The 25,500-nt window shown below is 41.6% G+C and overlaps 2 protein-coding genes across 11 annotated transcripts in view; both read left to right on the top strand.

Moving 5' to 3' along the window:
* Nucleotides 1-463: 463 nt before the first annotated feature.
* Nucleotides 464-3,655, top strand: mal2 (mal, T cell differentiation protein 2). The gene is made up of 4 exons (XM_003965992.3): nt 464-713; nt 1,593-1,763; nt 2,948-3,139; nt 3,229-3,655. The coding sequence occupies exons 1-4, from the start codon at nt 591-593 to the stop codon at nt 3,298-3,300; spliced, it is 558 nt and encodes a 185-aa protein (XP_003966041.1). The 5' UTR covers nt 464-590; the 3' UTR covers nt 3,301-3,655.
* A 1,831-nt stretch (nt 3,656-5,486) lies between these two features.
* LOC101079892 (MTSS I-BAR domain containing 1) overlaps nt 5,487-25,500 on the top strand; it is a 32,093-nt gene continuing 12,079 nt past the window's right edge. For 6 of the 10 annotated variants that reach the window (XM_029838314.1, XM_011605476.2, XM_029838316.1 and 3 more), the window contains exons 1-4: nt 5,487-6,014; nt 7,604-7,665; nt 11,361-11,434; nt 24,496-24,580. In XM_029838314.1, the coding sequence (XP_029694174.1) occupies nt 5,943-6,014; nt 7,604-7,665; nt 11,361-11,434; nt 24,496-24,580 (293 nt within the window). In that variant the 5' untranslated portion in view covers nt 5,487-5,942. The remainder of the gene's footprint in view (nt 6,015-7,603; nt 7,666-11,360; nt 11,435-24,495; nt 24,581-25,500) is intronic. The other 4 variants (XM_011605481.2, XM_029838319.1, XM_011605477.2 and 1 more) reach the window with 1 other exon arrangement.

Below are 25,500 nucleotides of genomic sequence, written 5' to 3'. Positions count from 1 at the left end.
TATTGACTTATCAAACTTTAACCAGCCCACGCATCACTGGCAGGCTACCTCTTGCTCTCCATTCTCTTCCAGTGGCCTTACCAACAATCTCTGTGTGTTGTAGCCACGGCTCCCTGGCACCAGTGTTTCTTCACCCCTGCCTGCCAATGAGAAGTCAAATGCAGCACCGAATCAAGTCATTGTCAGATTCTGTGAATAGAGTATAATTCACTTAACTGTAGGACAAATATAATTTTAAATATATCACTAGCAATAAATTAGTCATATTATTTGTGTCATTGGTTGGTTTAAATCTTGGATAAAAAAAGCCATGATCTTGTTTTCAGGTTAAAAGAAGAAATAAAAAACACGATTCCTCTTCAGACACTGTCCCCCTCGCTGAAGCGGGATCGTCCGTGAGGTCCGTGAACGCAGCACAGGTTTCCAGGGAGTGGCCCCTGCACCTGTCCGACCTGTTTGGGGGACATTTGATTCCCGAGGAATTCCACCCACTCCTCCTGTCCATTGTCTAACGGACCGAGCTCTCTGTGGGAAGAGAGGAGAGGAGAGGGGAGAGGAGAGGAGAGGAGAGGGGGAGACAGAGAGAAGAGATGTCGGAACCAGCTGCTAACCCGAACCCCGCTGCCACCTCTTTCCCAGCGGCAAGTATTTCTCTACCTCTGGGACTGGAAGTGCTGAGGACTTATTCCGGAGTTTTGATCTGCTTAGAATTGGTAAGTGTGGCCCATGTTGAGGCTTTTTATTTATTGATTTGCTTAATAAACAGTCGCAGTTGCAGCCATGTTTTTGCAGCCTTTTATTTTTATTTTTCTAAATTAAGATTTTTCCGCTTTCATGTGCGGCTTCTAAGCCGCAGCAGTGATTGCCCGTAAAGACCAATGTCGCCCCGGGCTGACAGACACCTGCTTCTGGGTAAGCAGAGAGTAAAAAACCTGTCTGTTTCCCGAGGTCTCTCCATTCCGGCGTCACACACACGCACACACACGCTACATTTACAGTCGTTTGACTTCGTATCTTTTGAGTTGGTCGCAGATTACAAACGCCATTAACATGTTTCTACAGCAACCTCTTCTGGTGCCCCTCCTACATGTCAAACCTGGACTGCAGAGATGCAAAATCCACACGCATAACTTACAATTTATTAAAATTTAAAGCAAATAAAAGACTACGAGTGAATTGTCCCTAAACTCCCCAAAGAATCTGCGGTTAATTTATTACACTGAACTTTCGAACCAGCCTTTTGGGGATTTATCTTTGGCAACAGCTGCTTCCTAACATCAGAGAGTGTGTAAATGCTTCGCCTTTGGGAAAGTTTTACTCGTTTTCTGAAATTCTAACGAAGTTTTAATGCTCATAATTATCCAAAATACTGTTTGCTCCTTTGAAAGTGCGGCGCAGGAAGAAATGACACTTGATCAGCCATGTTTGTTGTTGCCAGGCACAACGGTGTGACGTGCATCAACAAATGAGACATCGCCGGGTGAAGGACGTGCACAATAAAGACTGACTATTTTCACAGTGGTGGACAACCGGACGCGTATTTTGGAGTGTTGGATTTCACGTCACCGGCGTCTTTCCTTTCCTGTTGACAGTTATTCGGTGGGCTGGTGTGGATCCTGGTGGCCTCCTCCAACGTGCCCGTGCCGCTGCTGCAGGGCTGGGTGATGTTCGTCGCCCTCACCACGTTCTTCATCTCTTTTTCATACCTCGCTCTCCTCATCACCGGCCTCGCGGACCGCATCAACACCGACTGGAACTGCTTGGTAAGTTGAAGGAAGAGCCCGTCGTTCCAGCTCTCTGACACTAACTCTCACTCTCAACCTCTTCTGCACAGGTTGGTGTGCTTTGAGCACCATTTGGGGGAACACACACACACACACACACACACACACGAGCACATTTGCGCATAAATCTCCACGAGGCGCCTTTTTTCGGATGGCTATGTCTGATAGCGTTGCCATGGCAGCAGCGGCCGTTGCTTGGTGAATGCAAATCAGTGACAGGCGACTACTTATGGTGGTTTCTCCAGTGTCAGCCTTCCGATGAAGTCGGAACAGTTATTTATGATCACTGTTGCAGGATGAGCAGTTTCACTTCCTGTTCTAAGAGAAAACTAACTCACCTCTGTCAGAGCATTTAAACTAACCCAGCCCCTGTCTTCAGACCTGTTGACTCTACTTAACACAGGCCATAAACCTGTTCTAACCATAATTTGAATCTTTTATGGGTGGCGTGAATGGCTTTGTAGTGGCAGTAATGTTCAGGGTGTTGTCATTAGGAAACAAATGGTGCCTTCAAAGTGTTGTTCGTTGGGCTGAAATTCCTGTATTATTGTCTATGACAATGGCACTTTAGCTTTTGGGTTTATTTAATACATTTTAGTGTATCCAAAAAGTCAAATAATCATTCCAAAATACATTTGTACTCAAAAATTTCCTTTTGTGAAATTGGAGCTTCCTCAGTAGGAGGCAGCATAAGCACAGATGTAGGCCAAGTACAGCTACTCTGATAAACAGTATCGCTAATATAAGATAAATATTAACCTCCTGTGTTACGATTGTTGCCTTGCCATAACAGTAACACGGGCGGCCTCGCCCCCGGGTCTCCACTCTGGTCCCGCTGATAACCGGGCGTGTGAGGTTGTTTGTTTTCAACCAAACAAAGAGTGACACGCATGATGAGCTCACACTAACACCACAAAGGCCCGCTTGTAATCTGGCCAGCCTCCCAGAGAGAGAGACGCAGACTCCGGTTAGCGTCTTACTGTCAGACGTGACGTCTTTACGTGACCTTCTATGTCAAAAACTGCATCTACTGATAATAGCCTAATTATTTGTCCCTTCTGTCGTTACCCTGCAGCAGAGAATCTATTAAAATTCCAGGCCAACATTGGAAAACAATCAACTGCATGCGTATTTTTCACAGCTTCTCTCTTTGCTCTTCTCAGGATGTGTTTTACCATTTCCTGGCTTTGCTTTTCTACTTTGCTGCCTTCACCTTGGAGGCCGCTGTCACCGCGGCGAACGGAGGCGCGAGCTTCCTGCTGCTGCCCAACGGCACCATGTGCCTGACCTCCCCGGCGAGCAACATATTCACCACGCTGGACTACAGGCAGTACAGTATTAACGTGGCGGCCACGGTGAGCATCACAGCATTCACTGCTGGGGGGGGGGATGGTTGTTACGTATGCAAATCTTGAACGTTTGTCTCAAATTCCCTTTCTGACAGATTTTCGCATTCGTGACGACCCTGTGCTATGGCTGCAGCTTGGCGATGGGCCTTAAAAGATGGAGGATGTAAGAGGAGGAAAACAGAAACTAGTTATGTTCTTGCTTCATTGTTTGGATTCCCATGGACGTATTATATAGCTCCACGCCACCTGGAGCTTAACAAAAGATGGCAACGTTCTCCTGGAAGCTTTTCTGGATGGTACTGGTTTAAAGTTAGTCAGCAGGTTTCCACTTTTCTGAAAATGAAATTGAAGGTTGATGAAAGTAGGGACAGGATCTGGGATGGCTGATGCAATGTTATACAGTGATCCCTCGCTATATCGCGGTTCATCTTTCACGGCTTCGCTGCTTCACGGATTTTTTTTGCGAGTCGTTCATTGCAGTTCTCAAATATAATCGAAGGTGGCATATCCGTTTATAAAAATCTTCTTGCTCAGAAAAAGAAAGAGCGCCAACAACTACCCATAACAATGTTCTTCTCTCGGAGAAAGACTCCTGCGCCTTCAGTAGAAACAGACGCTACAGCGGAGCGGAGTCAGGACGAAGAGGCGCAGCTGGGACTGGGAAATACGTGAGTGACAATGTTTCCAACCTTGTATTGCTATATCAAAATTATTGTTTTAAACAAATTTTGGGCTTTAAAACAGGTTTTGATTTTTGGTTTCATTCTATAGTTCAGTATTGCATTGTAAAATAATTTAATAATTAAAGCTGACTACTTCACTTTTCGCGTGTTAGTTTTGGAACACAACTCCCGCGATAAACGAGGGATCACTGTACTGCATAAGGGATGTTCTTGAGAATTCGATGTGATATGAGTCACATCCTCAGCAGAGGGTCCATTTCCCATTTCTAATTAAATAAAACTGTGCCCCACTGTGCTGCTGACATGCACAGATTTAGCATAATACCAGAACACTACAACCATTTTTCCTGTCCTCCAGTGACCCCTGGTGCTAAAGAATGATTATCTAACACTACATTAATCAAATCTATAACTATAATATAACAAAAATCTAATAACTTATATGATCTTGGACTTCAATTTCTAATTTATTGGAGTTCTTATTTCAAATTGGCATTAGTGTTTTTCCTCATCTGTCTACATGTTATACAAGATTTGTTTCAGGATGTATAGCTATTTCTAAATGAACACATGACTTGTGAACATTAAAAAGATTTTTGCCAGCCATTTGAAACTGTGACATTACGAAAGGTTTAGTGTTTTTTTAACCATTGTGATTATTTTAAAGCTTTTGAAATTGATCCTAGCCCATAATTGTCTTCCACTTGATTCATTTAACATATACATCTGTTTGCATTAGGCTTTAGAAATGTTTAATTTAAAACAGTTTTAAATATATATTTTTTCTATTTAACAACTGCTATATTACAACTAGAGAAATAAATGATTTAAAGAACAAAAAGGTGTTTGTCTTCCTGTGCACAGCGTCTTCCTGATACTGGGTTGAAATTATTGAGAATAATTATATCTATTATAAATTTGTACACGCATTGGCTTGTAAAGAAAAAGTGTTCTTTATATTTTAAAGCACGATACAGAAATATCAATGAATGTTATTGCGTCATGACCCAATAAGTTATCTGCAGGGGGTTACGTTCCTAATGCCAACCGCTAGATGTCGCCCTTTGTCTACTTAAGTGGTTTAAAGCTTCCGCGTTTACTTTACCAGATAGTTGTATATATGGAAACAATAAAACGTTGGATTCTTTAAAATTTGTTCTTGGGCCTTTCACTAAAGCTAACTAGAGCAGCTGCAAGTCAGGTAAAACTCAAAGGGGAGGAAGAGTCCAACTGTGCTTTTAGCCGTCTTTTTTTGTTTATACTTGACATAATTTTAGTGATTTTTAGCATCTTTTTTATATCTTTCAGTAATTTTATATTTCCCACAGGTTAGTGGAAACATGAACATGAAACAGATTTTGAAAAACAAGAAGTATATCTCCTTACCTTGATAGCTGTTTGCAACAATAGGTAAGAAGGGATGTTACCGGAAGTGTTGCCAGTAAGCCGTCACAATAAAATACATTTTATGGAAATTTTTTCAATTCATCGAAATTCTTTCCATTAAATGAGAAAAGACGTTATTGTATTGAGGATGCTTTTCTACCTTATGTTTCTTCCAATAATAGAGTTTTATATTTAGAATTTCTTGTAACTTATTTTAGGGTGATGCTGCCAATAACCGGAAACACCTTTATTTGATGCTTCCTGTTAGCTTGACTTCCATTACTCGGCTCATCATTTCTCCGTCGCAGTACTCTGGAAGGCGGCCGCCGGAGCACCGGGTGTCGGTATTTACCTGTCGAGATACGGACTAACGTTATCGCCAGGCGGGCATTGAACTATTGATTATTTATTTGCATACCTGTGGCGATTACCTTCTGCCTCTCGCCATGGTTATTAGCAAGGTGGCGCGGAGGGGAGAGGGGGATTTAAATTTGTCCTCCGTCCTAGCGGCTTCTTTTCATTCCAAGTAGCGTCAAACGTAGAATCCAGCTGTGTTTTTTTCCCCCCCTCGCACCAGTTAGGGGACTAAAAGTTTTAACCCGTCGTCTGAACAGGGAAACTACCCGAACCTTGGCCCGCGTTTTGTTTTTCGCTCGTCTACTATTGTAGTTTTTTGGGTTTTGCCTGGCCGAGGTGGCGGCTCACCGTGTCGGGACTGACCACTGGAGTTGGTCCTGAAAATGGAGGCTGCTATAGAGAAAGAATGCAGCGCGCTCGGAGGACTCTTCCAAACTGTTATTGGAGACATGAAGGTATGCAAAAAAACCAGCTTCTACCAGCTAAGCGCTTGCAGTTAACAAGGTCGAAAACCTCCCTGTGAGGTGAATTCGCCACACTAGTTTATAGGAAAGCTGCACCAGTGTTTTCCTTTCCTTCCATAGGTGTTGCTCTATTGCACCATCAGATTTCTCAACTCTTAAGACCCGTCTTGTCATGAATGCATTATTACACGTCTATTACCAAAACAAAATTCAGTACTGTTTTGACACATACGCCTCGTTGATGTTTGGGGTAGCAGTAAATGGGGCTTTGTAGGTAACTAGTACATTTGGCTGGTCCCACCTGCATTTGTTCCACTTAAAAATGGAGCATCCAATATTAGATATAGGCTAAATGTGGCACCTATCATTGTGAAAACCAGGGCATGTTATTTTGATATTTTCTGCAGATTAGCAAATGAGACAATTAGCAGATTCCCCAGCTGTTGTAGTTGCCTGCAGGAATGTCTGGAATGTAGCTGTCAGGGTAGAAATGTACCCTTAGACTTAGAATGCTTTGACATGTGTGGGTCAAATGGGCCAGCCTCCGGGTCGTCTGGAGTCAGGAAGTTTGTTATGAACACCGCGGGGCTGTTCAGCACTTCACATTGTACCATGTCCAATTCCACGAATCCACCAACTGTCGGGCCACTTTGCTACCTGGCGACATTGGCAGCCATCTCTGCAGGGCCCGGCGTTTTTGCCTTTGCATTGATCATTCAGATGCAATGTTATTTGCCGATTAAGCGAGACACGCAGTGCGGAGGCCATCAACCTTGGGGAGTGTGCTGCGTCACGCAGGTAGAAAGGAAAATTGAGGCCTGATCAAAGACTAAAGTGACTTAAATACACCAAGTCTCGGGGACGTGGTAGAGAGAAGGAGATATTGTTGGAAAAGGTACATTTGGTCTTTGGTTGCAATGTTTCACAGCATAACTTGACATTCCTCAGCCTTCTGACAGTAGTTGCACATTAGTGAGAAGCATGAGGTCATAGTAGAGCTTCACTATCTTTACTGGTGTCATCCTCCTGATGCCTTATGCGCCTTGTTCTCTGTGGTTGTCTTCATAAACGGGTCCCAGCCATTTCAGCTCAGGACCTGATTTAGGTCAATTTAGAGCACCATTGGGAACCAAATCCGTTATCATAGTATGAGTGGCCTTGTTGGTGGAGGGGGGGTTCTCAAACCGATCGGTGGCCCATTTTGAGTTTTTGGGAGTTAATCTGCTCTCCAACTAATGCAGTAAATACCAAAAAGAAATAACTAAAAGGAGCATTTGAAATGAAGTCCTGCCTTCATTTTTTAACTAAATGTTAGTCTTTAGCGTGCATCAGCCACTTCCCTCAGGTTTAATGACAACAAGGTACAACAGGATCTTTTTTTTCTGGTGAAATGTCAGAAATGAGCCAACTGCAGGGGAAAGCACTTAGGCTAACCTTAATTAGCTTTGTTTATCCCTGCAGCTGAGGTGAGACGTGAAGATAAAACCGTGTTTGTTAAAGCATTAGATAACCAAGGGAACGGTGGAATATATTCTAGGGGTTGTGTTTGTAACAGTTGTCTCTCCCCCTCGCCCTCACAGAGCAGCTACCCTGTCTGGGAGGACTTTATCACCAAGGCCGGCAAACTGCAGTCACAACTCAGGTCAGTATTTTGTGGTTATATAATAAATACTATGTTCACGACCCACATATCAATTTTACGTTAAGATTGATAACATTTAAATCCTGAAGGCGTTACAACATCAAGACAACATTATACAATGTAACCTGATGAAATTAGGGTAACCATTGGTCTTGCAAGGATAATCCATAAGGTAATAGCATAAAATTTATCATGCTGCTTGTAAAAGGCCTCATTCTTATGTAACACTCTCCATCCAAATGTCATTTCCTTCTTTATTATGTCTTGTGTCAGATGTCACTGCACATACCCTTCAGAAGACATCTTAAATTGCCATGTATGCAGTATTTGTGCATAGACTAATAAGTCGTGACAGTTTACACAAAGGCCTAATCTTTCAACAGTACCGTCTATATTGTCATTTTGTACCCTTGTCTTCCCATTGTGCCTTTTAAGCCTAATTTAATTCGTATTTCCAATGCTGTAAATTTACACACCTCCTTCCAAAATGATCACAAATCTTTAGCGAACAATGGACTCCCATCCCAGCCAATTTAGTTAGTTGGTTTTAAGTGGCCACGTGTCCCAAGACCAACAACGTATGACAGCTAAAATAAAAGCTCATTGTGCAGTAAGTACTGTAAATATGGATGTCCTGTGGTCTAAATTATTCTTTGCTTAACGATACATGGCAGTTTCTTAGCTGTTTAAGCACCCGCATGTCCTCAGACAGAGTCATTCTGACAGTTGTATAAAGGTTCAGGGGCTGTTCCATTCTTCCATTTTCTCAGTATTAAGGCTCATTAATGGTGATTTGTTATTGAGGTTTATCCATCATTCGGGGGTTAAATATGTGACCCTCCCATGCTAACACTCAGGGGAGTATTTGTGGCCTTGTTGCTAATGACTGGTTGCTTGGAGCAGAGTGTGTGCATGTGTGTGTGTTAGGGAGGATTTGAGGAATTTTTATCTTGATTCTCTACTACGTTTTTAGTGCAGATGTGCGAGCTTTGTCCTTAACGTGGTTACACATCTCTCTGCAAAGTGCTGATATATCTAAAACTTCAGATGGGTTGCCGAATATATTTTTGGGTTTACACACCAGGTAAGTTTTAGGGAAGAGAAATTGAGAACAGGAGGTAGTGCATGACCCTAAAATAGGAAAATTAATGTGTGGTGGGCTGCACCGATTTTGTGGCTGGCAGTATGTTCAGCCTGTTGCCTGATTAAGTTAAGCCTGCACCCTGCTCCAGGCTGCAGTGGTTGTGGCATATGGCTTCCTGTAATGGTGCCCTCTTTTCTGGTGTGCCAGTAAGAGATACGATCTGGCTTTGCTCACGGCGACCTACAAATGAGGCTTTTTCTGGCCACTTTAAAGTGCAACCATCAGCCACTACAACAAATTTGACCGTACTGGCTGATTATGACCACACTATATCCCACCCAAAGGCCCAATCATTTTGAGGGCTGGGCTATATGGAGGACACACACACAAGAACACTCAGTAAAATACAAACACACCCCTCTCTGGTCTGAATGAGTGACTGGTAGCTGCATATCTCTCTGTGTGTAATGACATCCTAAAGCAAGACGACTCTGTAATTTAGACTCTCTGTTCCTCTCTCACAAAACAACTAGGAAATCAACCAATTACAGTGTTGGAGCTGTTCTGTCATTTTTTTTTTTGGCCCAAATCCGGCACTTTACCCCCCTTGTCATTCTGGTTTTAAGCAGCCAACATATACATGCACACACCCATCCACACACACTCACATGAATGCAAACATGCATGTAGGTGGAATGGTGGAATGGGACTTTGAAGAAAGGGTAGAGTGGAATAGGCAAGCTGTGTTCCAATCACAGTTCTTTTTTTAACTTGTCTGTCTGGTTAATGGGTCATGGTTGGTGCAGCTGTGGCAGGCTCCCTCCTCCTGGTCCATTTTTTAAGGATCAAATCCCCTTAAAATGTCATATTCTGCTAATGAAACCCAGCGGGGCTTAAGGAGAAGCACGCGGATATTTTTGAAAACAGAAATTTTTGAAGAATTCTGATTAATGACATTCATATCACTGTTATACATAAGGGGAGCTGTGGTGACGGTCTCTGTCTGAAAAAGAACGAAGCTTTTCTATCCTGGAGCCTTTGGGGAATTTAGATTGGCTTGCTCAAGGCCTTCTGGAATAGATACTGTGTGCTAAAGTTGTCTTTTCGTGACAGAGATGTTTGCAGATTTGATAGCAGTGAGATCATGAAATACTTCGCAGCGCTGACAGGTTATACAGAAGCTAAATTCAAATCATTCAAGAAGTCAGTTCTCCTTCAGTCATCCACTGCTGTAAACTGATGAAACAGTGTACAGTAAATAATAGGCAGCACTGTAAACCACAGACTTCGGTTTTACTTCCCAAAACAAACATGAAACCTGGTCACGCACGCGATCAAGGCCCGGCTGCCATTGCATGCAGAATACAGTCCGTGTACCACCGTGTTCATGGATAAGTTGAGGCAGATATCAGAGGTTGCTGTCGTTCCTCACCGGGCTTTAAATAGAAAGGAATCTCTATGTCCTTCTCTGTATGTTTCTTTTTCCATTTGAAGGACACTCCCTTCAAGCTTCTGATCGGCAACTAAGCGGAATTACATTAAATGCCTGCGTGACAAAGAAAATCACTGGCTTAGATGTAACTGTCACTGGAGGAGCACATTAAATAAATGTTGTCAGGGTGGTTTCGCCTCACTTTCAAAGTTCTATGATGTCCACAGGAGCTGTAACTTCATTTAACAGGCAACAACTTTAACAGTCAGGAGACAGTTATCACAGCATCAGGAATTTAATCCCAGCACAGTATCCCTTAAGTCTACGCTCAACCTTTACCTTAGATCAGTGGGCAGCAAATCAGTTCCACCTGAAGGTAATAGTTTCGAAAGCTACTTATCTGGACCCTGTGGAAGTTCCCAGGCCTCTGATGTGATTCTGATGTGATCGCTCAGAAGTGTTTGCGAAGACTTTTGTTTTTTTTAGAATGCATGACTGGTCACAAGTTTCCTTTGGGATCATACGTACGCACACATAGAGAGCGTTTCATCCCCACACCCGCAGTCTTAATCATCAGGTGAGTCAGTGTTTGCCACCTAGCTGGGCAGTTTTGTGCGACAGTGAAGGAACTAATTTAAATAAACAAAGGCTACACAGACATTTAGATGCTGTTAGGACATTTTGTAATGCTATATCCTGCAGAAATATTATACATTGCGTTCTAAAGGCTTGGGAAAGCATCCATAATGACGGAGAAGGGGGATTGAGCTGTAGAAAAGAGCCCAAGCTCCTTTTCCAGAGAGTAGATCCCACCTTGATCCATTCATTGACCTCTAAGTGTGACAAACTCAAGCTCAAGAGCTGCACCGCTGAGTTGGAAGGATTCCAACAGCCTTTAAGTAATCACAAAGGCATTCCTCACACAGCAAGGCATATTTAAGTTTGAACCACTCACCCAGCCTAGTGTCTACAGCCTACATGTAACGCGTGCATGTAGTTTTCAAGTCTGAAATGCAACTCACATGCCTGCACACGTATGTTTTCATCCTACCTTGAAATAAACCCAGCATTTGTTCACTTCTCCCATTCGTTTTTACACCGTTTGTTCATAGATTACTGTGTGCTTATAAGAGTCCGACGCTAGTTTTACACTTCTTGTTTGTTACTCTTTTTTTCTAGAGCGACTGCAGTCACAGTAGCTACCTTCCTGGATGCCTTTCAGAAAGTGGCCGACCTGGCTACCAACTCAAGAGGTAGGAACGTTCAATCGTAGCTTTAAAATAATGTATTTTAAAACAGAATATTTAACAGGTTTGAAACATTAATTATTGGTAAAAGGAAAACTGTCATGTGACCGTGAACTGCCATGTTTGACACAATGAGGAGTGCTGTTTGCTTTGCTGTATCCCTACAGTTATTACTCCTTTGTTACACCTCTAATCTTTATCTTAACGCAGTGCCTGTCAACTTTACGGGCTTTATCGTCATCAGACGTCTCATTCTTTTGTTTCAACTCATACAGTCGTCATGTTCACGCCCGTCATTTTTGTTGTGTAATCACTGTGGGTATTGCACAGATGTGCGTGCCTGCAGGCATGCTGGTTCCATGATAAGGTGTGGCTGGGTGCGTGGCTTTCTCAAAAGTGGAGGAAACAGTCACCTCATTAACATTAAAACTGGTCTAGAGTCGCATGAGACAGTGTTTCTAGGTTATTAAAATGTCATATTGTCACCTGATAAGCCTCCCACATACTCATGGATTCAAGGCACATTCTCTTTTTAATAGATGTTTTGAGAGGTTGAAAGCTGTTTTCAAGTATTAGAAAGATATTTTAAGTGATATTTAAGGCATAGTTTTTATTGATTAAATCCACAGATAAAGCTCCTGGAGGGTTCTGGTGACGATTGCTGTAATGACCAGTGTGTGGAGAAGGGAAAGGAAGAAATGTTCATGTATTTCTGGACGTATTGCACTAATTTATAGGACTGTGAAACCGCTGTTAAATGGGAGAATAAGCCTGGAAGGATGTTTTTCTCATTACCTCCGAAGTGAACTTGTTTTAAAGGTACTAGCAGTATGATTTTGTGGTTTGGCACACTTTCTGGTGATAAAGTATTATATGGTCTGGTTTAATAAAGATTATATATTATATTCAGGGCCAGTTTTATGAAACCAAACCTAGGTCTTGCATTTGGGCATTATGCAGGAAATACCCTGGCCGTGCCCGGCAGAGTCGTCTTACAACTGTGAAGAATTCAACTTTACCTACTGTTAATGGGGCCCACATGTTCAAGGGTTTGCTGGTTATCAGATTAGATGAGATGTCTCACTCACCTCAAGTTTAAAGCTTTTCTTTTCCTTTGTGAATGACTGTTCTGTTATTTAGTTTACAGAAAGACTAATGCAGATTATGAGATCAGCCAGTTCGCTCAGCTGGCGACTACAAATCACCTGTTAGTCCTTTCATCAAAGCATCATAATGAGTGTTAACTAAAACTGGGAACACTCCAGAGGATCCCACCCTGCCACAAATGAGATAAGTTCACAAATGTCTGAAACGATGCCCCAAATGGCTGGACTGGAGCGTGGTGAACTGAATACCTCAAGTCCTCTAGTCTGTCAGACTATTTTGGTGTCAGCCTGTCCTGTTAGATGTTCTCAGATTTCTCCCTCTTTACGGTCAGAACGGGGCCTGTTGTTGGTGAAATGTCACTCTTTTCATAGTCATGTGATTGTCATTGGGACACATATGATGCCAGCACTCAACATGTCTGGTCCCTCCACTGCTCGCTTAGAGGATTTATTATTCCAAGGGAGAAAAATTACATTTGTCTCCACACCTAAAGCATCTCTGCAAAGAAATCAAAGAAATTCAGATTAAAGTGCATTTAAAAGGATCAAACAGGCTCTGGATTGCTTCCAGTTTTGTTGAGGTACGGTAACATCCAGTAACAACTTCCAGTTGAGGTACAGTAACATGAGCTGTTCCTGTGTAGATTAGAGTCACAGTCAGGCCTTACTGCAAAGTTATTTCAAGCTATAAACTCTTTATGTTCACTTTCTCTCTTATATGATTAACAGCTATTGAAACAACAGATTTATGCACACAGGCTAATCTGTGTTCATGCTATAATTACTGTGCGTTCTCTTCTCATGTAGGTTAAATAAAGGAACGTATTATAATCCAAATACATTTTACTGCCCTCTTATAATTATCGGGGCACTGTGGAAGGTAATTAGTTATTGATTCTCATTTCCAGGTGATATCTACTGTTTACTTAACTTCCTATTAAACTTTATTGATTTATTTATACTTTAAACTTAAGCAGTTAAATAAAACTAAATACATGTCTGCTGGTGATTCCGCATTAACAGCTGAGACTGTTCCAGCCCATCTGAAAATGTCAATGTATTGGGGGAACAAAAGTAGTTTTTCACAATGGGAAACTTCCAAAAAGAGCATTATTTGGCTTCCAATAGAAATTAGGATTGGGATTAGAATTAATGCTGAAGCAAACTCTAAAGGAGAGGTTTTGCTTCTGTTCATTGAAAAGATTTGCAAAGGTAAAGTCCGGCTTACTAGTTTACAGTTGAGTGGAATAAAATACGTGGAATGCAAAGGCTTGAATGGAAGAAAGAAATGAAAAGTCTTCAGACAAGAGGCTTTATTCCCTCTGTTGTCTGTATTCATAGCCTGTTGGTAATGACATAGGAAACCAAATGCCCCAATAGTTACACGCTGACCCACAAACAGTGGTTTTTACTGTACTCCACCGTGATGTGTTCCAATTCACAAAGGAATACCCCAGATCCTTATATTCTCTCTATGGCATCTCTATAGCTTATTGATTTTACATAATCTCTATACTTTTCTTTGTGCTAATTTTCATGAGCTTCTCTTTGACTGACACCAGCAAGGTCATGGCTTTGCTTTTAATGCTATGCTAATGGACGTTGACTCATACGAGCGACTACATCAGATCTTTAACGACAGAAGCAAAAGTGAAAGCCATTATTCTAATACAGCTGCCTCTGCAGCTAGCTGATCCGCTTCTTATCTGCTTTATATACCTCACTATTGCAGGCTATTTTATGGCTTAAGTGATTCTTAGATATAACGTCCATCTCCTCTGCCCTTTTCCTCTTTCTCTCCTGAGCCATTTGCAGGAAGCCCCCCCCCCATTTAAGCCTCAGGTTGCTCAAGCTTTTTCCTGTTGACACCTCACCATTGTTTGGTGGTCAGGCTCTTTGTTTCTGCAAAGCTCTTCCCTGTAACAGTTGTTATCCAATTACATTTAAATAAATTAAAAGTCATACGTCTCCCTTTCTTTGCCATGGCAGTTTGGCTTATGGACTATAAAGGCTATTTGCCTCAACTTATAAAACGTCACAGAGCAACAGTAAATTACTTTCATTTTAGTCTTGTTCCGTTTTATATCTGCAAACCTTGAACCTTCTCACAAATGGGAAATTTGTACGTGCAGACACACCTGTTCCTTTGCCCTGTTACGACACATCACGTACACAGGTTGGCGCCTGCCTTGAAGCAGCATGACCGTATTGCCCTTTTAGCACCATCGGCTCTACTGTATATTATTAACACTCATAAATGTTTTGTGGACGACATACGAGAAATATAAAGATTCAGGAAACCGTGGAAGAAACTGTTTCCCAGCAGTGTTTTTTTTTGCAGATGGAGGTTCTTAGATCAACTTAGAATTCAGTTTGACTGCAAATGAATTTGACGACATTCTTACATGTCTTGCAAATTGCCTTGGAGTATAGAATAAACTTGATAAGTGGAGTTTTGCATCATTCCTATGGGCGTGCAGCATGAACTCCGGCCCAATTTAACATTCCTCCAAAACAGTAGGAGTCTGTTGTTAATTGTTTGCAGTACTCTCTACTTTTGTACTTTTACAGACAGGGTGAAGATAGTGGATGCTTGGAATGCTGTAATCAACAATCAAAAGTGGTTATCCAGCTATGTAAAACAGCACAGATTTCACTGACAGGATGATGGTGGTGATGATGGTCTGCCCTCTCTGACTCCTCTTATTTTTTTGACCTTGCTTATTTTCATCATATATATCTGTACCTGAGAAAGTGTTTATTTCAACCACATTCTATCACTGCTTTCAATAAATATGTTTTTATTCTTTATTATTGTTATGCAGGTACTATTATCTGGGTAGTAAGCAGCTGTGACAACTGTTCCCAGTTATCTCTGCTTGTCACTGGTACTCTCATATTTTCAGGTTTTTCTTTTCACTCTTGCTTTACTCTTCTTTTTACTCAGACCGGAATGCAAATATTTTAGCCAATAACATGCAAAATAGCTGACAGACGTTAAATATACATGGGAAATTTAAAGACAACTCTAAAAACCATAGTCAGTAGAATGAGTTTGGAGGTTAAATGATGGCGTTTGTAGCCATGCAAAAAAAAAAGCCTTTCCCTTCTGTTACTCTTAGTCCATGACTTGGCCTTTGTTCCAGAAAACCCAAGATCCTCATCTAACCCGCGCCATTTCTAAAACATCTCTGTCCTCCAGTTTCAGCCCAGACCTTGCCGGGCCATCTACACTTCCTGTCCAGCACAGGCCTAGACCCCATCCCATGCTGCCGTTTGCTTCTCAATCACCCCTTTATTCTCATCCGTTCACCAGGAACCCAATTTGGAAGCCATTCTGATCACTAGCATCACTGATTAAACCAGTCAAATTCACTGTGTAGAACTTCAACTAATTTTTAAAGATTAAAAATGTGGCTCTTGTATTTGCTCTGAAGTGTATTTGATCATATGACCTGTACAGCCCAGTCAATACGAACTTGGGTTCATTGCGAATGTTGGTGTTAGCTGTGTTTATTCTCTGGTGTTGTTTAAACATAAAGCTGGTCAGACCAGTAAGCTTTGTGTTCGGAACACTTGACGTGCATGCAAAGCCAAATTCAAAACACGTTTTTGCAAAGGAAGTTCAGATTTCAGTCTCACTAAAGTTGATTTTGTATTTGACATCCTTTTGGTGCATATGGGGTTTAATTTGGGGCTATAACAATGCTTTCATACCTGCATCCTAAACCAAGCTTATCTGCTCCATGTCTAGACACGACTGTCCTTAAAGTACATGTGCACGTGTAATTTCATCTGTTAAGTGCACGTGCATGTACAGTAATTTGTTTACTGTAAAGCACTGTTCTGTGTGGAGGTTTTCGTATCATAAGTGTGTGTTGTGGCTGCTGGTGCTGAATGTAACTCTTTTAAAAGCTAACACTGAACACATTGACATACATAAGACGATAGCCTAACAACCAGGCTTTGACCCAACACAGGTTCCCTTTGTTCTGCTTCCATGTACACACATTTGTACACTGGATTTCATAGAAGTGCTTTAGTGCTGCTCTGAGCGGCTGTGGTTAAAGCTCAAATCCTCCAACTCTGAAGAAGACTGAGATCGTTTCAGAGCCCTCTGCCCGAACGCCTCAGCTCTATTTGTAGGTAGACACCGTGTCAGTTTGCACAGAGCACAAAAACCTGTCCTGTCCAGTAAAGTTACGGAGTTAACAATTTTCTGTTTCATATTTTGTCCGCTCCTCTCCGCCTCCGTGTTCTCCTCTGTTCCCTTGCGTCTCGCCCCTGCTGTCAGGCCAGGTGCGTTCACAGCCAGGCCGTGACAGCAGCATCAACCCCTGTTCTGTTTATCCTCGGAAAGTTTCTGCTCGACACTCCCTCAAGGACACCGGAAAAAAAAAGAAAAGGGATATAATTGTGGCAGTAGACAGCGTTTGAAAGTCTACCCGACAGGCTGCTCAGCATTTCAGAGGTGCATGACAAGTCATTTCAGAGAAAAGAAAACACTGAACTATACATATAGAACATGTGCTGTACATCAGTGGTTAATTGTGTTTTCTTGTTGACACTATATGGGGCCAAAATAGATCCACATTTACATTAAATCACTTGTTTAAAAATAAAAACCCCATAGTGTAGCAGTGGGATAGCATCAGCAGATTGTGACTGTGGAGGTGGGCAGGTGAGCCATCTGTCACAGCTTCACCACAGAAGGTGAACTTGAACATGAAATGTTACTTCCATGACTCACTGGAAAATAGCGTGATTTTCAAAAGCTCCAGTCACTCAGTAGATATACTAAATTTATCCCAGTTTAATGAAAATGATGATTATAACCTGTCATTGACCGAGTGCATGTGTTCTTTAAATTGAATTTATGGTCTAAAATTAATCATAAAGTTGTGGTTAACGTCAGTCCATCATTCAAGTTACTTATTCAGGGAGTTGAATCAATGAGTGTCAGTGTCTGCCTTGTTCTATCAGCTCAGAGTCACTTCATAAAGCGCTCCGAATGAATGATGTGTTTGTACGAGTCTGTGTGGGGGCGTGCGGGTAGATGGATGTGGAGGGACACAAACAGCGAATGGGCCTTAACTCACTGTTGGAGAGCATAAGAGACACATGTGCACACATGCCCGCGAAAGGCACTTACGGTGGCCTTGCTGCATACAGGACAGTGTTGTTTTGTACTGCAAAAAGTCCAATCACTCGTGCGTGTCTGGTTCTAATTATCACCGCTGTCTTCGAGACTGAAGGCCCGTCTCAGCATACAGGGGAAAAGAAAGGTCACAGACACCTTCGTATAGTTTGAGAGGAAGGTTAAGAAATATAGTTGATGCCTTTAAGAGAACCTAGGAAACACAATGTGCCCCCTGTTTTGCCGTTAACAAGTCGATCATTCAAATGACAATTCAAATGTTGATATTTGTTTTATTGATTCGCATCTGATTTTTTTGCTCTACAAACTTCTCTACAGACACGCAGTCGAGTCTACTTTGGTTTAAAGTCCAAAATCATTGGCACTGGCTTCAGTTTCAACATCTGCTGGAATATAAATCTTGCTGCTCATATGCTGCAGGACACACTGATCCCACAAATAAATTTCTCAGAAAGCAAAATCTGACAATTTACTTGCTTTTTTTGAGTTGGCCAGAAGGTTTGGATACTGGCTTTCCTGTCTTGGCCTCTTTAAGCGAGCTTTCAAACAAACTCTATTCTATCTCAAACTCTATTTTGCCTGGTATGTTCAGATTAAGGTGCATTTTGGGCTACAGAATGAAGTGTAGAGCCTCCACAAAGACAGCGGTCATTTTGGAAAATAAACATTTCGTCTTAAATCTGGTACTTATTTGTAGGTGAATTTTGTAGTCCACTGCCCACTCCAGCAAACTCGTTGGATTTGACACAGAACACAACATGTTGATTCATTTTTGTGGCTGCTCTTATACCAGAATACAGCCCTAATTAGCCCTATCATAGCACCTGTGAGATAAGAAAAGTGATTATCAGCCGCATGTGTCATTCGTTGTATCACTCCCACAAGACAACCTAATTTATACTGAAATACTTTGAGACGTTACCTTTGAGCTGTTATTGCAGACATGTATAGCGTGATATTTTTTAGTATTCGTATTTGTCACATTTCAAACATATTCTTCACTGTATGTGTCCGCCATGCTTAAACTGAGTACACAAGGTCTGGTTTCACATTTTTTTTAATTATATAACTCCAAACCCATGACTCAAACTTTCATTTATTTTGCTATTCTAAGGTTATTTCATTATTGCATTGGAAACATGAACTTCTGTTCTCATTGTGAATAATTAACCATGACATCAGACTTTTCCTGGTTCTGTACTAATGCTGACTCAACACTGATCTACCAGGGTCTAATTTTTGGAGTAAATTTAAAAAGTGTGTTTTAACTTTGTGCAGACTGTGGTTGATGGATTCAACGTCCAGTTGCGTTTATCATAGCTCCCGTGTTTCGCTTCAACATGCTACCAAAAAAGGAGGGCCGTACTTGGTGAGACAACTGTGGATTTAGATCCCAGTAAAGCCTTTCTCTCGATGTGTCTGTGGATTTTGTGTTTCAGTCCATAAACCAAGATTAGAGAAAGTGGGGCAGCAGAGCCCTGAAAGAGCAAGTGCGAGCTGGGGTAATCTATTCTGCCTCTCAGCCGCTCTTCCTCTCATTGTTTATCTAATAATATGCTTAACGGCACAGTCAGAGACACCCTGCGTGCTTTTACTGCTAAGATTAACAATGTTTGCCATGACATTTGTCAGCGGGAGAGTGGTTTTGTGACAAAGGATAATTTTGTTTGGCGAGAAAACAAAATTGAGGTTAATAAAGTCCTCTTTCACACATGCAACAATTCCAGGCAAATGATTTGAAACACATTCCCAGTTGTCATTTTCCTGTTCACTTAAGCAGGTCTATTATTCGATTATACACATTTTATATTGCAAATTGTGTTGTCGTGGTCTGCATAAACTAGTTATTTCTCCATAATATGTCATAATTTTATTATTGGTCTTCAACAATAAATATCACCCTTCTTTTTTCCCTAGAGTTTCATTCAAATAGTGTATGTCCTGTCCATCTTGCACTTTCCCATGGGATATTTCCCGCTTGTCTTTGCGCATTTATTTTTGTCTTGCCTCTGACCGCTCACTGAACTAGCCGACCGCTTACGGACTGGATTAACTCAGGCACCGTGTTAACTCTGAGACATCGCTCGTGAGGATCTGGAGCAGAGAGCTGAACCAGTGCTGAAAGAACGGAGAGAGAGAGAAACTAGACTGAGCACAGAAACATCGGGGTATTTCAATGGAGACCTAGATCAGAGAACAGCTTAAAAAAATCAAAGGAATACAGTAGAATTAAGCAACGGGGGGTGTTAAACATCTCACTGACCTACATTTGCAATGCAATCGTCTGCCAGTATGTGCAGTATGACCGTGCACTTTAATAGTACAGTAAGATCGTTAGCATTAATTATTATTGATTCTGTTGACTGTTGGCTAGCATAGGAGTCCAACCTCACAGTGCATTACTATTTACTTTCTACATTCATTGTACAGTTGTTCTACTTGATGGAATTGGTCATGTGGTGGCGTCTACCTCCACCCTCGAGGCACCAATATGTTTGATTCTCTAATTAAGTTTAAAAATAAAATGGCTGGTCGGAATTTCTGTGGTACCTTAATTATTCTACATCCTTTAATACCACATTGTTGTTAGACAGAAGAGGTAAAAAAAAGGGGAAGATTGAGAAAGAGCTCAGTAAACATTTAAATAAGTGAGCACGTGTGTTTGTTCACCCTCTCTTCTTATTTAGCTGCAGTCTCATTAACATATACGCAACAGAACCGCACCAAGGTGAAACATTTGGCCTCTCACACGACTGCTCATTATCATCTAAACCATCTTCTCCCAATTAACCCATTTTGCACATTTACTCCCATGTAGATTTAAACCCCTATACTCCTCAGCGTCTCCCCACATTCACTGTCTAGTGCACCTTTGTCCTGTTGTTGACATCAGCTGTGTGTCCACAGATTAGATTATGAGAGTGTCGCAGGGAAGGACGAGCGAACTGAAAGATTGAATCGGAAAGAGGAGAGGAGAGTGGGCAGATGCAGCCTTCAGGAGAGGAGAGCTGGGTAATGACAAGTGCTGAATGGTGTTCAGGCATTACTATTCTGGATGCATTTTACTGCATTGCAGTGGCACACTGACACACATTCCCAACTGCACATTAACAGGATTCAGCATTTCGTTTGTTCATTTTCCAGTGGTGTACATTATCAAATCCCTGCGTGCGTTGATAAATACTGTCAGTAAGTGCCCGTGAGCCATATGCTCAACAACACTCAGATGTCAGCCTGCAGTTGTTTTAGCATCCCTTTTGAATATGCAAATCGTCCACAAACAGCATAATGGGCCTAAACTTGGCTTATGATCCACCCTACCCCTCTGACTTCCTCCCAGCTCTCGTTCTTTCACTCAGTGATATAATGCTGTTTACTGTATTGTATGCAGAGCTGTTAATCTGCAAATGACTGAAGGTGACACTCTACATCAGCAACGACTGGGCATCCTTAAATTCTGTTTAGGTTGTAACATAAACTGGTTGTTGTCGTGCGTTGAGAGGATTATGTATTTCTGTGTTTTTCATCGTGCCAGAAAACACCTGTCAGGCTCCTTCGAGCCTGAAATCTTTCATGATAATTGAACACAATGTTGACAGAGCTTAACTGGGAATCTGTGGGTTTGATATCTCGATACATAATAACTGGAGTATTTGGGTATTCTGTCACGGGGCTTCTGTCAGTTGCCTCCCCTAATAAGCTCTCACAACTTTAATCTGTCTCCTCTTTTCTTTCAACTGCCTACCTCATTTTATTTTGCGTCTCAGTTTTAGCCGACAGCTGGTTGGTGCTGCAGTCAGACAGTCCGGAGCGTTTTAGCGTCAGCAATGCAGCAGGTGCACCAGAGTTTGTTCACCAGTGCGTCTGCATGTGTTGGTGGGCCCAGACCAGGGTTGCTGACTCTGTTGTGGATCTGTGAAGGAAGACGGGGTAAAAGAGACGTCCCGACTATCTGTCGGCAACTGATGATGAAATAGGAGGTGGGCGCAGTTCAGAAGGAGGTCAGGACCTTGATTGGAGACTACTATAATTATAATGCATAAACAGTATACTGTGGCATATTTATTGATACCTTCTAGACTTACTGCTCCGCTTCTTATATTTGATTTAGATGCATTTTCTATAAATACAGCCGAGGCTTTCAGGAATTTAACAAACAACCAATGTCAAAAATATAAATCAGTCAATGAAATCCAAGCAGACTGTGTCTGCGCTATGTGGGTGGCTCCATCTGGGAATGCCAACTGTTCAGCTTGTGTATGTGTGTGACTGCGTGCACACACAGTCAAAAGCAAATGTTACATGGGCACCATAAAAACAGGTGTTAAACAATAAAAATAAGTGAAATGATGGTTGTTTTTTTTGGAATAATTTTCTGCAGCAATTAAGCGCATGATACTTTTCCTATTTTCTTACCGTCGTCCATTTGGTTATGTGCTTGTGTGTTGATATTTGGCTGTACGATTCCACTCTCTTATCAGTGTAACCACTGGCCCGTGCAGCAGCCATCTGGTGCCCATATAGGCGGTTTTAGCCAGCAAGCCCGTCTGATCTCCATTTTAAAATTACCCAGGCTAAATCACTCTTCCTTTCATTCCTTCCTTGCCACTCCCTCCATTCCTTTTCTGTTACATCCCTCACTCACTCGTGTGTCTTTTCTTGTCTTCGTACCATTCCAGCCACTTTTAATCACAAGCTGATTCTCGTACGACTGTAATTCTATAGCGTATACTATGTTGAGTCACTAATCCAGAAAATTACCATGGTTTTGATCCTTTTGATCTGTCCTGTAGTAACAATATTAAATCTGACTCCTCGGTTAACATCTTGTCAGAGAAGGATGGAACAATAGTTTGAAGAGTGAAGCTAAAGTTTGAGGTAGAATTCAAATTCCAGCTGGTGCAAAATCTTACCTTTATTCATTATTGAAATGGGACAGGTTCCCACATGCTCACATGTTTTGATGGTTTGGTGCAGTGAGAGCCTGAGGAGCTTTTTGTATTATGTTTCTAATATTCTGAAAGAGCGGTGGATTAAAAGTCTGAAGTTTCAGAGTTCTGTCACACTGACATTTGCAGGTTGAGACAGTGAACAGTTAACTGTGAGATGTACCTCCAAAGTTGCTGTTTTGCATTTGTAACATTGTGCTTGCATAATAAGAGCCGCACCCAGTTTCTGCTGGAGAAGTAAAAAGTCAAAGCCAAGAGAAAACGTGAAAGTCAGGGTTTTTAAATAAAGGGTTCCATCACATACACCACGAGAAAAAAAAATCAGAGTCATTCCTTGCTAGTGTTTTGGACTACGTAGGTGTTGGTTGGGCAGGAATCCTTCACCCTTTTCTACTGGCCGGTAAATACGCTGGTACACACAGGCAGAGTAGTGGTTTGGTTTGACAGCGAAGCAACCGACGCTTCTCCGTGTGTGGCAGACAACTGTGACGACTACCTGTTTTTGTTAAGTGGCACCTTGATGCTAGATAAAGTAGACAGTGTGAGGTACCAGCTGGTTTATCCTCAAACAAAATGTAATTCTCAAACCCACTTTGTCTGCATAAACAGGAGACACAGAACCTAAAACCTTTTTTTTGCCAATATTCTAAGTAGGCAGTAATAAATAAATAAATGGATGAAATACCTGCCAAACAGCCTGCTACAATAAAGTGCTGGGCTGCACTTGGCCAGTCAGAAGTGAGGTTTGAGATGCTTGGACGCTCTGACACTGACAATTCTGACCAGATGGGTACGATATATAGCTCTCATGAAATTATATGTTTGCCAGCTGTGTGGCCTCCACATGGCATAGCAGCATCTTTCAGCCACACCCTCTAATATAGCAGACATATGTTGATAGATGGATGATAAGATAACAAAAACAACTCACCATGTAGGCAAACATGCATTATGCTGAACAGAAAGGTCGCAAGTGGCTTGTGGAGGCCACAACCTTGTTAATCAATAATGGGTACACATGAGTGAAAGGAGAATGGGGTAATGACAGAATAGAGGGGCGCAATTGAGGTCATTTGGGCGAGAATAAATCAGACTTTGTAACAGTTGAATTATTCTTCATCGCTGTCAAATCACTTGATTCTATTTCTCTCACAAATTTCATCTTTTTAGATTTTGCGCTTATTAGGACCTCACACGCAACCTCACACAGCCTCCTGCCTCAGTCCCGCAGGAAACCAGGCAGCCACGAAGCAGACAGACAGTAGAGTGTGTCTGTCGAGTCCCCTGCTTGACGTTCCCGCCTGAGGCTTTGTGTGGACAGATAGTTAGCTTGTGTGGAGGGAACTGACATAAGCCTCAAGCTAACTTACAATGTCCCAGCAACAATTCAGTTTTCTGCTGATCACCCCACTATTCAGCCCTAATTGGGCCATGGACAGCATGTTTCAAATGTGTTTTATTTAAAGATGCACAATATTTGAAACATTTATATAATTTACCTTCATTTCTAAAACTAGCACACAGGCAGTAAACATGGATGGTGTTACTGTAATAGCTGATGTGTGCCAGTATAAGAGCTAAATTACATGAGCATTAATATTATAATATTCCTGGAGCAAACAGAAGGTCAAAGATCAAACTTTGTGTTTCTAAGTAAATTTAGTTAAATATTCATTATGAAAAGAGGTGAGTTCACTTTCTTTCGTTTATTAATTACTTTGGAAGACTCGTATCTTTTATAACATCCTGTCGTTACAGTTGAACTGGAGTTGCTGATACAATTTTGGTTAAATATTTAAGAATGTGCTTTTGGTGCATATCAGAGAATTCAACAGTGTTTTTTTTGTCTTTCAGGTGGTACCAGAGACATCGGATCAGCGCTGACCAGGATGTGTATGAGACACCGCAGCATAGAAGCTAAACTGAAACAGTTCTCCATGTAAGCAGCACTCAGTCATTTATCTCCATTCATTTATTAAAAGTCATATGTTTCACATTTTCTGAAACCTTTTTGGGATGAAGAAAGAGGTTCAGTGTACAGATTCCACTGTTCCCCATGGTCTCCATTGATTTATTGTTTCTGAAATTGTACTTAACATACATTAATGCTGATTCCTTAATTTTTTTCATGGTATAATCTGTGTCCTGACATTTTATGTAAGTGGGTAAGAATGCCCCGTTGTCAGGGCACGCTGCAAAAGAGCCGATTTGTCTGCTAACACAAGTATCTGTACTGTTTCAGTGTATTACCCATTACACCCCCGGCCCCTGCTCTCGGGTGGCATTTCAGTAGAGATTCCATGCAGATCTCCATAGCAGGGGCTATGTCCAGGGGGATGTTGTCACCACGCATACACACAGGCGGGCATACACACGCACACTCACACACACACAGCCTGCAAGAGACATGAAATACATGTCTACCAGAGGGGTCAGTCTAATTTTAGTGTCATGTAATAAGCCTGCAGCTGCCCACACCTCACACTCACAACTTCTTAAACACGTTCACGCGTGCAAAACGGGCACAGTTGAGTAATGATTGACAGACATGACTGCACAAGCTTCTTAAACTAACACCCAGACACAGTTTTGTTTTGTCCTTTTCTTTCTGTCCATTAATGATTGACCAAAAACCACAGTGTGTGTTGACCGAAAGGCCAAGGAGAAATGATGTTTTGTCTGGAACTCTGTCTGGAACTCTAAAAACCAATAAGAAGTTTAATTTATTTTAAAGAATACATTGTGTCACCACGATTTGTCAGACATTTTTCAGTCCTAAAAGGTTTCTTGTCCATGATTTCTGCTTGGATTCTATTTTATCGTTTTTGTTAGAGAATTTAAAAGGTATAGATAAAGATT

Source organism: Takifugu rubripes, chromosome 7, assembly GCF_901000725.2.
Source record: "Takifugu rubripes chromosome 7, fTakRub1.2, whole genome shotgun sequence".
In the NCBI taxonomy this organism is placed as follows: Eukaryota; Metazoa; Chordata; class Actinopteri; order Tetraodontiformes; family Tetraodontidae; genus Takifugu; species Takifugu rubripes.
This window is presented reverse-complemented; position numbering and strand designations above follow the sequence as displayed.